Source organism: Salvelinus alpinus, chromosome 20 (assembly GCF_045679555.1).
Source record: "Salvelinus alpinus chromosome 20, SLU_Salpinus.1, whole genome shotgun sequence".
Classification (NCBI taxonomy): Eukaryota; Metazoa; Chordata; class Actinopteri; order Salmoniformes; family Salmonidae; genus Salvelinus; species Salvelinus alpinus.
This window is the reverse complement of record NC_092105.1, coordinates 20,441,658-20,457,352: the sequence shown is the minus strand read 5'-3', so window position 1 is coordinate 20,457,352 and position 15,695 is coordinate 20,441,658. Positions and strand designations below refer to the sequence as shown.

At 41.9% G+C, this 15,695-nt stretch overlaps 1 protein-coding gene across 6 annotated transcripts; it reads left to right on the top strand.

The window, feature by feature from the left end:
* Positions 1 to 4,867: 4,867 nt before the first annotated feature.
* On the top strand, positions 4,868 to 8,914 carry LOC139546444 (putative nuclease HARBI1). 6 transcript variants are annotated; one of them, XR_011669227.1, is made up of 10 exons: positions 4,869 to 5,628; positions 5,716 to 5,892; positions 5,983 to 6,044; positions 6,127 to 6,213; positions 6,301 to 6,342; positions 6,411 to 6,584; positions 6,664 to 6,699; positions 6,798 to 7,352; positions 7,634 to 7,745; positions 7,840 to 8,913. XR_011669227.1 is itself a non-coding variant. In XM_071354820.1 (7 exons), the coding sequence occupies exons 4-7, from the start codon at positions 6,881 to 6,883 to the stop codon at positions 8,208 to 8,210; spliced, it is 1,071 nt and encodes a 356-aa protein (XP_071210921.1). In that variant the 5' UTR covers positions 5,987 to 6,044; positions 6,127 to 6,342; positions 6,664 to 6,699; positions 6,798 to 6,880; the 3' UTR covers positions 8,211 to 8,914. The 6 variants fall into 6 exon arrangements, 4 of the variants coding, with proteins under 4 accessions (XP_071210922.1, XP_071210921.1, XP_071210919.1 ...); XR_011669228.1 differs by lacking the exon at positions 6,411 to 6,584 and having other exon boundaries at positions 4,871 to 5,628; XM_071354820.1 differs by lacking the exons at positions 4,869 to 5,628; positions 5,716 to 5,892; positions 6,411 to 6,584 and adding an exon at positions 7,422 to 7,537 and having other exon boundaries at positions 5,987 to 6,044; positions 6,127 to 6,342; positions 7,840 to 8,914.
* The last annotated feature ends 6,781 nt before the right edge of the window (positions 8,915 to 15,695 follow it).

Sequence of the window (15,695 nt, the reverse complement as noted above, 5' to 3'; positions counted from 1 at the left end):
TCTACACCTATTGAAGTGTATTTAAAACCTCTACAGGATCTGTGTGTCCCCCGCGGGACGGTTGAGCTGACGTACGCTAATGTGATTAGCATGAGGTTGTAAGTAACAAGAAAAGTTCCCTGGACATAGACATGTCTGATATGGGCAGAAAGCTTAAATTCTTGTTAATCTAACTTCAATTATTGTTAATCTAACTGCGCTGTCCAATTTACAGTAGCTATTATAGTGAAAGAATACCATGCTATTGTTTGAGGAGAGAGCACAGTTATGAACTTAAAAATGTATTAATAAACCAATTAGGCACATTTGGGCAGTCTTGATAAAACATTTTGAACAGAAATGCAATGGTTCATTGGATCAGTCTAAAACTTTGCACATACACTGCTGCCATCTGGCAGCCAATATCGAAATTGCACCTAACCTGGAATAATGCATTGTGACCTTTCTCTTGCATATCAAAGATGATGAAAATATAAAATGCATGTTTTTTTCTTTGTATTATCTTTTACCAGATCTAATGTGTTATATTCTCCTACATGCATTTCACATTTCCACAAATTTCAAAGTGTTTCCTTTCAAATGGTATCACGAATATGCATATCCTTGCTTCAGGTCCTGAGTTACAGGCAGTTAGATTTGGGTATGTCATTTTAGGGGAACATTTTTAAAAGGGTCCGATCCTTAGTGACATCAATAAGGGATCATAAAGCTTTCACCTGGATTCAACTTCTCAGTCTATGTCATGGAAAGAGCAGTTGTTCCTGATTTTTGTACACTCAGCGTATGTCAAAACTGTAACTAGGCCACTCAGGAACATTACATTTTGTCTTGGTAAGTAACTCCGTTATATATTTTGCCTTGAGTTTTAGGTTATTCATGCTGAAAGGTGAATTTGTCTCCCAGTATCTGTTGGAAAGCAGATTTTACCAGGATTTCTTCAAGTATTGTGGTCCCGGCGAAGGGGTCCCGGCGTATACCGTACGAGCCATCATGGACTCAAGGCGTCGGGCGAGGGGCCTTCAGTACCTCGTGGAGTGGGAGGGGTACGGTCCGGAGGAGAGATGCTGGGTACCGGTGGAGGACATCCTAGATCCTTCTTTGCTACAGGAGTTTCACCGTCTCCACCCGGATCGCCCTGCGTCCAGTCCTCCGGGTCGTCCCCGAGGCCGGTGTCGGCGCGCTGCAGGAGCTGCGCGTCAAGGGGGGGTACTGTCACGACTTCCGCCAAAGTCGGCCCCTCTCCTTGTTCGGGTGGTGTTCGGCAGTCAACGTCACCGGCTTTCTAGTCACCACCGATCCATGTTTCAATTTCGTTTTGTTTTGTCTGTACTACACATACCTGGTTTCAATTCCCATATCATGTTCCTTATTTAACCCTCTGGCATACCTTTCTGTTCTGTCCGTGATTGTTGGTGTCTTAGTGGTTGTTGTAGATGTTAGTTTGTATTTTCCTTATTGGAATATTGCTTGTTTGTTTTATTGAGTAAACTCAGTTGTTTTACTCTAAACTGTGTCCTGCGCCTGACTCCGCTACATCTCTGCACCCAATCGCTGACACTGTGCTTAGCTCTATTCTGTTCATTTTTATCCCCCCCCAAATATACCTTTGTCCTTACCGATAACAAGCATACCCATAAAATGATGCATCCATCACTATGCTTGAAAATATGAATAGTGGTACTCAGTAATGTGCTGTGTTGGATGTGCCCCAAACATAACGCTGTGTATTCAGGACATAAAGTTTATTTATTTGCCACATTTTTTGAAGTTTTACTTAAGTGCCTTGTTGCAAACAGGATACATATTTTGGAATATTTTTATTCTGTACAGGCTTCCTTCTTTTTACACTGTCATTTAGGTTAGCATTGTGGAGTTACTACAATGTTATTGATCCATCCCCACTTTTTTCCTATCACAGTCATTAATCTCTGCAACTGATTTAAAGTTACCATTGGCCTCATGGTTAAATCCCTGAGCGGTTTCCTTCCTCTCCGGCAACTGAGTTAGGAAAGACTCCTGTATCTTTGTAGTGACTGGGTGTATTGATACACCATCCAAAGTGTAATTAATAACTTCACCATGCTCAAAGGGATATTCAGTCTCTGCTTTTTTTACCCGTCCCCCAAAAGGTGGCCTTCTTTGCGAGTCATTGGAAAACCTCCCTGATCTTTGTTGTTCAATCTGTGCTTAAAATTCACTGCCTGACTGAGGGACCTTACAGATACAGTGCCTTCAGAAAGTATTCACACCCCTTGACTTTTTTTCACATTTTGTTGTGTTAGAAAGTGGGATTAGTTTAGCTGTTATTTTTGGTCAAAGATCTCCACCAAATTTTCTGTAATGTCAAAGTGGTAGAAAAATTTGTCAACACATATAGAAATAATGCATAATATATTTTTTTAGGAATAATTAAAATAATAAGCCATAGAAACTAATGTACACACAGCCACAGTCACAGCTGCCTCTCCTTGTTGATAAAAAAAAAGGCGTCTATCTATAGTGCACTAAACCAAAGCAAGGCCTTTCGTTAACTTTGAACAAGGCATGACAGAACAATGCATTATACCACAGCATTGCTGAATACTAGTTTCTGATTGGCTACAAGGGCATTCTTGTCACGACTTCTACCGAAGTCGATGCCTCTCCTTTTTTGGTCGTTGTCACCGGTCTCCTAGCCATCATTGATCTATGTTTCATTTTCCATTGGTTTTGTCTTGTCTTCCTACACACCTGGTTCCAATCCCATTCATTAATTGTTGTGTATTTAACCCTCTGTTTCCCCTCATGTCCTTGTCAGAGATTGTTTATTGTGATGTTCATGTTTTATGTATTGGTGTGCGACGGGTTCTTGTACCCACATTTATTTGTATTATGGACTTTGGTTTTGGAGTTTATATTTTAAGTTATTAAAATACTCTATTTATACCAAGTTTAATTCTCCAGTGTCATGTTCTGACCTTTATTTCCTTTGTTTTGTCTTTATTTAGTATGGTCAGGGCGTGAGTTGGGGTGGGCAGTCTATGTTTGTATTTTTATGTTTTCCTATTTCTGTGTTTGGCCTGATATGGTTCTCAATCAGAGGCAGGTGTTTTGTGTTGTCCCTGATTGGGAACCATATTTAGGTAGCCTGTTTTGTGTTGGGTTTTGTGGGTGGTTGTCTTCAGTCTTCGTGTGTCTGCACCAGACAGAACTGTTTCGGTTTTTCACATTTGTTGTTTTTGTATTTTGAGTGTTCACTTTTATTAAACAAGATGAACAATTACCACGCTGCACATTGGTCCTCCGATCCTTCTAACCTCTCCTCCTCAGACGAGGAGGAAGACGAAAGCCGTTACAGCTTGACTTCCCTGCCACCTACATACACGATGTGACAGAATCTCTGACCTTATATGAAGTCAGCAGGATAAAATACCCCGGACATGGAGGTGGAGGAACGCGTCCAGGAGCATACGGAGAGGCTTTACCATCTGAGCGTCGCCATGGATCGCGTTGTCCAGAATATGGACCGCTGGGAGAGACAGGGAGTTCTTCCAGTGCCTCCACCAGCACATCCGGGGTCTATCCTGAGCGCCCCTCTCCCGCCTGAACCCAGTGGGGTCCGTCTATCCATGCCACGGGGGTACGACGGAAGTGCTGCCAACTGCCAGGGTTTCCTCCTCCAATTAAACCTTTATCTGGCCACGGTCCAACCAGCTCTACCGGACCATGAGAAGGTTTTTGCCCTCGTCTCGTGCCTCACCGGGAAAGCACTGGAGTGGGCCAGCGCCATGTGTGGAGAGGAAGATGTGGCGTTGGACCATTTTGAGGAGTTGTTTTCGACCACCCACCCGAGGGTAGAGTGGCGGGTGTGCGTCTCTATCATCTGAGGCAGGAGACGAGGAGCGTGCAGGAGTTTGCTCTGGAGTTTAGGACCATGGCTGTCGGCGCGGGATGGAACAACAGGGCCCTTATCGATCATTACCACTGCAGTCTATGCGAGGACGTCCGTCAAGAGCTGGCCTGCAGAGACACCATCCTCACATTCGACCAGCTGGTGGACCTGTCCATCCGGCTGGACAACATGCTGGCTACTAGTGGACGTCCAGATTGGGGTCTAGTGGTTCCATCCTCCTGCAGCCCCTCTCCGATAGCATATGCAGTCTTTTTACACTGTCAAAAGTAGAAACAGTGCTGCAAAGAGTGAAGGAAGAGTTCTTATCATGCACAGTCAGAAGTATCTCTGTATTGTATGCTCCACTGGGGAAAACACTGAAGATACATGTGAAGGTGCCTTCATCCAACAGTCTGACAGCTGTTATTCGAATAGATCCAAGGTTTACTGACGGGTTCCCAATAAACTGTACTCTTTTGTTCAATCAATTTGTTGCAATAAACTTAGTACCCCCATTGGGATAAATCAGCATAAAATTATGGTTCTGTGTTTTTCCAAAGTACTTTTCTGCCATGTTATCTGTTCGAGATCCTCGGTTGTCTCTATCAGTCTGCAGGATAAGTCCACATCCTCCCCCAGTACCACAGTCCTGCATTCACCAATGACACGTGTACCTGAAGAGAAAACACAAGCCAAAAAAACAGTCCAAAAGATACCTGTAGAATAGATGTTTATGAACTCTAATAAACAGATGTTACCTAAACACACAGACAAGACCATTATTAGTATTTAGCTGTGCTATGAACTATGATATCCTATTGATGCTGAAATGTGGCTATTGCAACAACAACAAAAAATCGGCAATTGCTCAATCTTTGACCCTAATCCTATTTGGGCAGCCATAGTAATAGATGGCTAAAGCACATACTGATCTGGGACCAGTCTAGTCTGACTTAATGAATATTTTATTAGAATAATAAGCCAAAAGACCTGGGGCCTGTTGCACAAAAGTAGAATTAAGACATCCGGGATAAATGACTCAGCTGAGCTCAATGAAGCCAAAACATGTGCGTCCAGGCTTAATTGGTTGCACAAAGACCAAGCCAGGATGAGCAGACACGGATTCATTAAGCCAGGTGAAACCAATCCTGGATAGGTGCGCGCTCACGGCTCACTCAAATAGACCCCGCCACAGATCACAGATTAACTGATTTACCATGGCAACTAGAGCCGCGTACTTTTCCCCGTCGGAAGCACAAATCCTCATGGAGGCATACGAGGAGGTAAAAGATATAATTAAGAAGAAAGGCAACACCGCCACAGTGATAAAGCAAAGAGAAAAAGCGTGGCAAAGTATTGCAGACCGCCTGAATGCGTAAGTAGTGCACAATTACACACTCACCGCTCCGCTGAAACATCACAATTACAATTCAAATATTTAATTCACATCTCCAAAAATGCAGTTGTACTGTAATTATGAAACGGTTAAATTTTTAATTGAAATGCACTGCAGATATGAGTGAAATTGTGTAAAGTAACTCCATCACACTGTATAAAGCTATGATAAATTTTTTGATATTTTTACTGAAAACAAGACAAAAATACCAAGTAATTTTTTGCAGTGTGACTCCATTAAATGTGTGTGTGTGTGTGTGTGTGTGTGTGTGTGTGTGTGTGTGTGTGTAGATTAAACATGAACGGGCCAAAACGGACATGGCAGCAGGTCAAAATCAAATACAAGAACATTCTGCAGAATGGTATGGTCCCTGACTAATATTTAACAAAGCACAAGCATATATTGTACCCAGAAGGTGCCTGCTCACACATTGTCTGTACTGTTTTAGCAGTGAAAAAGAATACCCACAGACAAGGCACGGGTGGTGGGTCACCAAAGGCTGACCTTACCCCAGCAGAGGACATGGCCTTGGAGCTAAATAAAGGCAGGCCCGTCTTAGAGGGGATCCCTGGGGGGAAAGAGACGAGCATAGGTTCCTCCCAAGATGCCACCCGCTTCATTCAAGGTATGTCCTTCCATCTCTACATGGGATACAACCACATTCATATTGAATCAATTTGGACTGTCTGACTTTGGTTTACCTATTGCCTTGCAGTGTCTGGCAGCACTGTGTTCCTGTTAGAGCCACCAGCACAAGCACCAGACGATGCTGATCCAGTGAGTACTCCATCAAAGGCATACTGTAGGCCTGGCATGTCTTGTCTACTAGCTTCAATATGAATCCGATTAAATGTGATAGGGTGAAGGCCCCAGTGCAGCAGCAACAGCACATGATGGAGACGATGATGAGGAGGAGACCATCTCTCTGGATTCCAGAAGGCATGAGGTATCATGTTAAGACTGTGAAAGTACTATTTACTCTACAATGGTGAGGAGTCCTCATCAAAATCAAAAAATCTAATTTCTTTTACAGGACCCAGATGCTATACAGTGGGAAAACCAGCCTGGCAACATAGTGCGTATTAATAAAAGGACACCACATCCTGCCAAATTCCAGCTGCGCTAATTGTATTGTGTTCACAGAGCTCACAAGCTATCAGAAAGTTGTATGGCAACCACCTCCGGCGCCAAATAGAACTGGCAGACATAGACATTCAGTACAAGAAGAAAAAGATGGAAAATCTTGCACTGGAGTCCGAAATAAAAAAGAGGACAATTAGGAAACTGGACCTTGAAATAAAAAAACTTGAGAGGGAGGTGAGATATGCCTTCAATGTACACTGTATGCTAACTGTAACACAAATGTATTAATCATTATTTTTCTTTCCTCCCCCAGCTCCAAGAAGATGACACAGCTCAAAATAAAAATTAGGTATATTCTCGTAAAGTCAAGTGAGCCATGACATATGAGCTCTTATTGTGAGCACACAGGACGGTGGCATCTTTCTAAGGTTTTTTTTATTTTCCCAGCAATCAGTACAACCAAGTCATCGTTATAAGGCATCGCCCTCTTTTGCCCACCCCCCCAGCACCAGGTGTGGCCACTAGCCTATATGAAGGCCCAAAATTGTGTGTTCCTTTCTGCTCTGACAATGGCATGCCCATTCGTGCGAGATGTGGTGGATGAAGAAGCACTTGTGCTGAGGAGAGCCTTCAGGCGAGAAAGGGTCTTCAGGGACCGGTTGGACCCACTGGCCTTCCCTGATGACCATCTATATGAAAGATACAGGTTTTCTGCAGATGGCATCAGGTATCTATGCAGACTACTGGGTCCCAGGATTAAGCACCGCACTGCACGGAGCCATGCACTGAGTGTGGAGCAAATGGTTTGTGTGGCCTTGCGCTTTTTTGCTAGTGGAGCCTTCCTGTACTCAGTGGGGGATGCAGAACAGCTGAACAAGGCCACAATTTGCCGCACAATAAGGAGTGTGTGTCTGGCTATCAAAGCATTAGCAGATGTCTTCATCTCCTTCCCTGGCCACAGAAGACTCTGTGACATCAAAGAGGAGTTCTATAGGATTGCAGGTAAGAGGATCTACAAATTACAGGACAACTGTTAACACATAGTAGGATACTCATTACTTTGTGTGACAGGTTTCCCCAATGTCATTGGTGCAGTGGACTGCACACACATAAGGATAAAAGCCCCCTCAGGTGCCCATGAGGCCGATTTTGTGAATAGGAAATCCTTTCACAGCATTAATGTTCAGGTGAACATAACTTTTTGATATTGTCCATTGACGAACACTCTGCATTGCCAGTGATGTGCATTGATTGGTGTAATATTCCTCATCTTATGATTTCAGATGGTCTGCAATGCTGACTGTGTGATCAGCAATGTTGTGGCAAAATGGCCTGGCTCAGTCCATGACTCCAGAATCTTTCGGGCCTCTGAAATCTATCAGTGCCTATCACAAGGTAAGCCACACAACCCCTATTTATAACCATCATGGCTGTGTCAAGAATATCACTGTGTTTATGAGGTAGTAATGATGAGATTTTGTGTTGACAGGTGAATTCTCTGGTGTGTTGCTGGGAGACAGGGGGTATGGCTGCCAGCCTTTTCTCCTGACACCTTTCACAGACCCCCAGGAAGCACAGCAGGCCTACAACCATGCCCATGCCAGGACCAGGGCCAGAGTTGAAATGACCTTTGGCCTCCTGAAGGCACGCTTTCACTGCCTTCACAAATTAAGGGTCAGCCCTGTTAGGGCATGTGATATTACTGTGGCTTGTGCTGTCCTCCACAATGTGGCCTGCCTGAGGAAGGAGAGGGCCCCCAGAGTGCCACCAGCCATGGACTGGGACAATCCGGCAATCTTCCCTGATGACGACAGTGGTCGGCTGCTGAGGGACCAATATGTGTTGAATTATTTTAGTTAGTATGTGTGCTTTCAATTTTGGTTAAATATGTCCTGCGGTGGCAGAGGAATTTGGGTTTTTTTGGGTTCGTTTTTTGACGAATTTGGCCTCTTATGATGTTTGTGCGGTATACTGTGTGTAATACAAGGCTGCAGGGAGGCTACTGCATCCATTCATTTGTCTGTTCAGTTGATGTGTATGGATTTGTCCTGCATTTATTTTAGTGTGCAGACATGCAGGGTGTGTTATATACAGACCTTTGAATGTGTATGTATCATTTTGTATAATATGCTTGGATTCTGTGCTTTCCATCTTGTAGAGTCACTGTGACTTCAGTTTCGAAAGGAGCTGATGGTTTACCTGCTTTGTTTTGTCCTTATTCAATAAAGGAACATAATGTTACACATTGTGTTTTTATATTCATATGGAATGTGTATTTGTTTATATGACAGAGTACTAGGGCCACACTGAAGAAAAAGGATAAAGTCATAAATTTATGAGGCTGGTTCTTTCTGCAGAAAAGCTACATATTGTTTTTACAGTTTTGATACTTATGACAATGTGATACTTAATATTCTGGCACATCAGCATGTCTTTGTTTATGAAACCATACTGAAGTACAATTTCACGAAATGCCCCACATCTGTCATTTTAACAACTGTCCTCCTTTAAAACAACTGGTTACAATATTATGACTTGTGTTTTTTTCCCCTCTGTGGCCCTAATATTCTATCATTTTATATATAGCCTTATAGTCTATGGGAAACTGTAAATTATCTAATGATAGCAACATCATCTAAAAATCATTTTTTATCCAAAATCATTGAAATTAATGATCACAAACGTTTAAATAATAACAGTGGGTCTAGTTATATGTGATAACAATGTATAGTGAGCAGTGAAATAACTATTGGTTTCCATTTGTGGTGACTGCTGACTGACATTAGGGATGAGATTAAATAGATCCTGGAATTTAGCCTGGTCTGGAGCAGGCTAGCTCCACAGAATAAATCTCCATGGTAATTTATACCATAACATATCCTCCTGCCCCCTATCCATCTTTAGTGCAACCGGATTACGGATCAATTGAGCCAGGATCACCAAGATATCCTGGCTTAATCCCTTATCCTAGTTTTGTGCAACAGGCCCCTGACCCTATTCTTACACTTATATATTTATTTTTATTTAACCTTTATTTAACTACGCAAGTCAGTTAAGAACAAATTCTTATTTAAAATGATGGCCTACCAAAAGGCAAAAGACCTCCCGCGGGGACGGGGGCTGGGATTCCCAAAAAAACTAAAAAACATATAAATATAGGACAAAACACACATCATGACAAGAGAGACAACACAACACTACATAAAGAGAGACCTTAGACAACAACATAGCAAGGCAGCAACACATGACAACACAGCATGGCAGCAACACAACATGGTAGCAGCACAAAACATCGCACAAACATTATTGGGCACAGACAACAGCACAAAGGGCAATTATTATTCAAGAGTAAGATATTCAATACATTCCTAGATGATTGCGCACGCTCAGCATGTCACAAATCATACTGAATTAAAAACATAGTAAACATACTGTTAGGTGCCTCCTAACGGAGGGATGTGCCGGAATCAGGAGCAGGAGAGCAAGGAAATCCCAGTGGTGAAATAGTTTATTGAGCAGTCCCAACTCAACTACAACATGGGACTGAAACACGCCCAAACGAGGTTGCCACACACACAGGGAAATAAACCTCTACACACGGAGGAGAAACCTCTATTCCTAAACTCAATACCAAACGGCACAACTGCCGTGAGAAAAGAAACCCTGTGGTGCAGACACGCACCCCTAAACATGTAACCACAGAAAACAATCCCACACAAAGACTAGCAGGCAGCGGAGGTAAATGTACCCACCGAAATCAACTAATAAGACACAGGTGTAAACAATACAGACAGACACAAACGAAAAGGAAAAATGGATTGTGGCAGCTAGTAGGCCGAGCACCGCCCGATCAGGGAGAGGAGCCACCTTCGGTGGTAGTCGTGACACATACTGAGCGGAATCCCTCACCAACAGCCAATGAAATTGCAGGGCGCCAAATTCAATCAACAGACATCTTATAGTTCAAATTTCTCAAACATACAAGTATTAGACACCATTTTCAAGATAAAATTCTCCTTAATGCAACCGCTGTGTCAGATTTTATAAAAACTTGACGGAAAAAGCAAACCATGCAATAATCTGAGTACTGCGCTCAGAGACCAACACAACCAAAAAGATATCCCCCATGTTGTGCAGTCGACAGAAGTCAGAAATAGCATTATAAATATTCACTTACCTTTGATAATCTTCATCAGAATGCACTCCCAGAATCCCAGTTCCACAATAAATGTTTGATTTGTTCCATAAGTCCATCATTTATGTTCAAATAACTCCTTTTGGTTCGCGCGTTCAGTACACAATCTAAACTCACGACGCGCGGGCAGATCCAGGCAAAAGTTCAGTCGAAAGTCATATTACAGTTCGTAGAAACATGTCAAACGATGTATAGAATCAATCTTTAGGATGTTTTTATCATAAATCTTCAATAATGTTCCAACCGGAGAATTCCTTTGTCTGTAGAAAAGCAATGGAACGCGAGGTAACTTTCACATGAACGCGCTTCACGAGCTCGTGGTTCTCTGCCAGACCTCTGACTCATTCCCCTCTCATCCCCCCTCCTTTACAGTAGAAGCATCAAACAAGGTTCTAAAGACTGTTGACATCTAGTGGAAGCCTTAGGAAGTGCAACATGACCAATATCCCACTGTATCTTCAATAGGGAATGAGTTGAAAAACGACCAACCTCAGATTTCCCACTTCCTGTTTGGATTTTTTTTTCAGGTTTTCGCCTGCCATATGAGTTCTGTTTTACTCACAGACATCATTCAAACAGTTTTAGAAACTCCAGAGTGTTTTCTATCCAAATCTACTAACAATATGTATATATTAGCAACTGGGACTGAGTAGCAAGCAGTTTACTCTGGGCATGCTTTTCATCCAAACGTGAAAATGCTGCCCCCTAGCCCAAACAGGTTTTAACTCAGTATGTTTACTATGTTTTTAACTCAGTATGTTTACTATGTTTTTATCTCAGCATGTTTACTATGTTTTTAACTCAGTATGTTTACTATGTTTTGAGACATGCTGAGCATGCACAAGTATCTGAGAATGTATTGAATATCTTACTCTTGATTAAGTGTTAGAATAGAGTCAGGGCTTTTGGCTTATTATTCTAATAACATATTCACTAAGTAGTTTCAGCCTAGACCAGTGGTTCCCAAACTTTTTACAGTCCGGCACCCCTTCAAACATTCAACCTCCAGCTGCGTACCAGCTGCGAGGTTGAATGTTGTTGTTTGCCACCATTGTAAGCCTGCCACACACACTATACGATACATTTATTAAACATAAGAATTAATGTGAGTTTTTGTCACAACCCGGCTCGTGGGAAGTGACAAAGAGTTCTTATAGGACCAGGCCACAAATAATAATATAATAATAATCAATCATTTTGCTCTTTATTTAGCCATCTTACATATAAAACCTTTTTGTTCATCATCAAGTGTGAATAACTCACCACAGGTTAACGAGAAGGGTGTGCTTGAAAGGATACACATAACTCTGCAATGTAGGGTTGTATTGGAGAGTCTCAGTCTTAAATAATTTTCCACACAAAGTCTGTGCCTGTATTTAGTTTTAATGCTAGTGAGTGCCAGGAATACACTCTCACATAGGTACGTGGTTGCAAATGGCATAAGTGTCTTACCAGCGCCATTTGCCAAGGAAAGATACTCTGAGCACAGCCCTATCCAGAAATATGTCAGTGGCTTCTGATTAAATTCCATTTTCACAGAACCGCTTGTTGCAATTTCGATGAGGCTCTCTTGTTCAGATATCGGCAAGTGGACTGGAGGCAGGGCATGAAAGGGATAACGAATCCAGTCGTTTGTGCCGTCCGTTTCGACAAAATTACTACGTAATTGCGCACAAAGCTCACTCAGGTGCTGTGTGTTCTCCTTGTTAACTAACGAGTCACAAACCCGGATCCGGGATCCCCCCCATCAAAAAAGCTGACTAGCATAGCCTAGCCTAAAGCGACAGAGATATCATATAATAAAATGTTCATGAAATCACAAGTCCAAGACACCAATTGAAAGATAAACATCTTGTGAATCCAGCCATCATTTCCGAATTTTTAAATGTTTTACAGGGAAGACACAATATGTATTTATATTAGCTAACCATGATAGCAAAAAAAATCAACTTTTTTTTCTCCACCATTTTTTTACTGCATAGGTAGCTATCACAAATTCGACCAAATAAAGATATAAATAGTCACTAACCAAGAAACAACTTCATCAGATGACAGTCTTATAACAGATTTATTGTATAGCATATGTTTTGTTAGAAAAATGTGCATATTTCAGGTATAAATCACAGTTTTACATTGCAGCTGCAATCTGAAATAGCGCCGAAGCAGCCAGAATAATTACAGAGACCAACGTCAAATACCTAAATACTCATCATAAAACATTTCTGAAAAATATATGGTGTACAGCAAATTAAAGACAAACATCTTGTGAATCCAGCCAATATTTCCGATTTTTAAGTGTTTTACAGCGAAAACACAATATAGCATTAGTAGCCAAACTTCAAACAATCTGTCCGGCGCCATCTTGGAGAGGCACCTAATCTAATCAATAACTAATCATAAACTTGACTAAAAAATACAGGTTGGACAGAAAATTAAAGATACATTAGTTCTTAATGCAACCGCTGTGTTAGATTTTTTAAATTAACGTTACTACGACATACAGCGTGCGTTACAGCGAGACCGTGCCAAAATTAATGGCGGAATTATTGTTTAACATTTTTCAACATAAATACGAATTAACAGCATAAAGACTTCTTACTATTTGTTGAGCTTCCATCAGAATCTTGGGCAAGTTGTCCTTTGTCCATAATAATCGTTGCTCGGCTGTAGAATGTCGTCTTCAACCATGTAATTAGCAGCAAACATTAGCTATGTGGCCCAGACATGCCCAACTCTTCATAACGCAGCACAAAGAAAATTCCGAAAATCGCAATATACTCATATAAACTGATATAACTCGGTTTAAAATTACTACGTTATGATGTTTCTAACACCTATATCGAATAAAATCAGACCCAGATATATCTAACGCCGATAACGTGAGCTTTTCAGAATGCCATCCTGAGGTCTGCTTTGCGCCATGACGAACGTTGAAAAGGGTGCACCCCTCGTTCCAAGAGCATTTATACGGCCTCAGATCTACCTAGCAACACCATTCAAATTCTCACTGCTTACTGACATCTAGGGGAAATCGTATGCAGTGCATGTCGACCAATAGAATAATTGCAAATTAATTAAACTGACCCTGGAACAGAGTGCCCGATTTCAGATTTCTCACTTCCTGACAGGAAGTTTGCTCCAACTTGAGTTCTGTTTTACTCACAGATATAATTCAAACGGTTTTAGAAACTAGAGAGTGTTTTCTATCCAATAGTAATAGAAATATGCATATTGTACGAGCAAGAATTGAGTATGAGGCAGTTTAATTTGGGAACGAATTTTTACAAAGTGAAAACAGCGCCCCCATATGCAGACAGAGAACAACTTATGAATCATAGCCTCAATTTTGTCCCCCACATTGAATATAGTTGTGGAGAGTCCTTGTGATAATAGATTCAGATCATTCAGGCTAGAAAACACATCAACCAGATTGGCCAGTCGTCTGAGACACTCGTCATCATGCAAGTGGGCAGACAAGTGAATATTATGGTCAGTTAAGAAAACTTTAAGCTCGTCTCACAATTCAAAGAAATGTGTCAATACTTTGCCCCACTCCACTATGTCTCCTTGTCATGCATTTTGCGCCATCAGTACAGATACCAACACATCCTGACCACGAAAGTCCATTTGATGTCACAAAGCTCTCCAGTGCATAAAAAATATCCTCTCCTGTTGTCCTGGTTTATAGTGGTTTGCAGAAGAGGATGTCTTCCTTAATTGACCCCCACATAAACATAACAGACATATACCAGGAGCTGTGCCAGGCCCGCCCCGTCTGTTGACTCATCCAGCTGTAACGCATAGATTTCGCTGGCTTGTATACAAAGCAGTAATTGTTTCAAAACATCTTCTGCCATGTCACTGATGCATCGTGAAGCAGTGCTGTTTGATGAAGGCATTGTCTGTATAGTTTTTTTGGGCCTTTTCCCCCAGCATTGTCCCAGCCACATCCACGGCAGCAGGAAGAATTAAGTCCTCCACAATAGCATGGAGCTTGCCTGTCCTAGCCACTCTTTAGCTCACCATATAAGACGCTTCTAGCCCCTTCTTATTAATGTTATCTGTTGCTTTTATCCATGTCTTACTACCCGAAAGCCGTTTTAATTCTCACCCAAAAAACTCCTGTGGATTATTTTTCAAATTGGCATGTTTCTAAATGTCTACACAAGAGTGAAGGTTTCATCGAGTTGTGAGACAGGACTTTTGCACATATAACACACTGTGGCTGAGGAAAGGCACTACTCCCAATATAAGTGAACACCAAATCAATGTACAGTAGTTCTCATCGTATTTGTGCCTCTTCGATGATGCAACGTCCCTGTCTGTTGTTTGGTGCTTTCCCGGGTAAGGGGGAAGTAGCTTTTCGGCTGCATCAGATTCACAGCTGTCAGTGTCCATGCCAGCTGGGCTAGCAACAAATGTAGAATTACTAATGCTAGCATTATATGTGCTCGTGGTGTCGTGGATAATCGTCTCAGAAATATAACACTCTTACAAGAACTTGTGAGATCAATATAGGCTTTTTAATACAATTTATCACAAGCCGTGTCAGTCCGCGGAAAGACCCCCTTTCCTAAGCCCTGGCTCTGTTTTTATACACATACTGTATATCAGTCCATTACATACGCACATTAAGTTACTTCTCATACGTCATATGTTACCATTGTCTTTCATTTTCAGGCTTCCTGCTTGTTCGTGCCTGTATCCGCTCTTGATTAGATTACAATGGTGCCAGGACCTTCTCAGTGTCCTAATATAAATATGTATTCTGCCTATAGTCCATATGTTGGTCATTTAGCTGGCCCCCTCTTTTGTATGTCCCTCTGACCTTGGAATTTCCAGCTTTTCTATGCACTTATGGCCTTGCTTTATTTTCCTGTCCTAGACAATAGACAATGTACTTTAAGCTTACCTAAGCCTTTATAATGTCTTAGTTTCCTGTTTTTACCAGCCTGTATCCATTCACTTCCACAGTGGATGCAGAAAAACTTGTGTTGTCGACAGGTACAGGTGTAGTACTGCGTATAGTCACTCCCAAGTGGCGCAGCGGTCTAAGGCACTGCATCTCAGTGCTAGAGGTGTCACTACAGACCCCCCTGGTTTGAATCCAAGCTGTAAAACAACTGACCGTTATTGGGAGTCCCATAGGG

Excerpts from the sequence above, each read along its gene's own strand:
- LOC139546444 (XM_071354820.1), top strand. The coding sequence starts at position 6,881 with ATGAAGGCCCAAAATTGTGTGTTCCTTTCTGCTCTGACAATGGCATGC. Across the intron at positions 7,353-7,421 it reads GGAGTTCTATAGGATTGCAG|GTTTCCCCAATGTCATTGGT; the intron begins GTAAGAGGATCT and ends TTTGTGTGACAG. Across the intron at positions 7,538-7,633 it reads TTCACAGCATTAATGTTCAG|ATGGTCTGCAATGCTGACTG; the intron begins GTGAACATAACT and ends TTATGATTTCAG.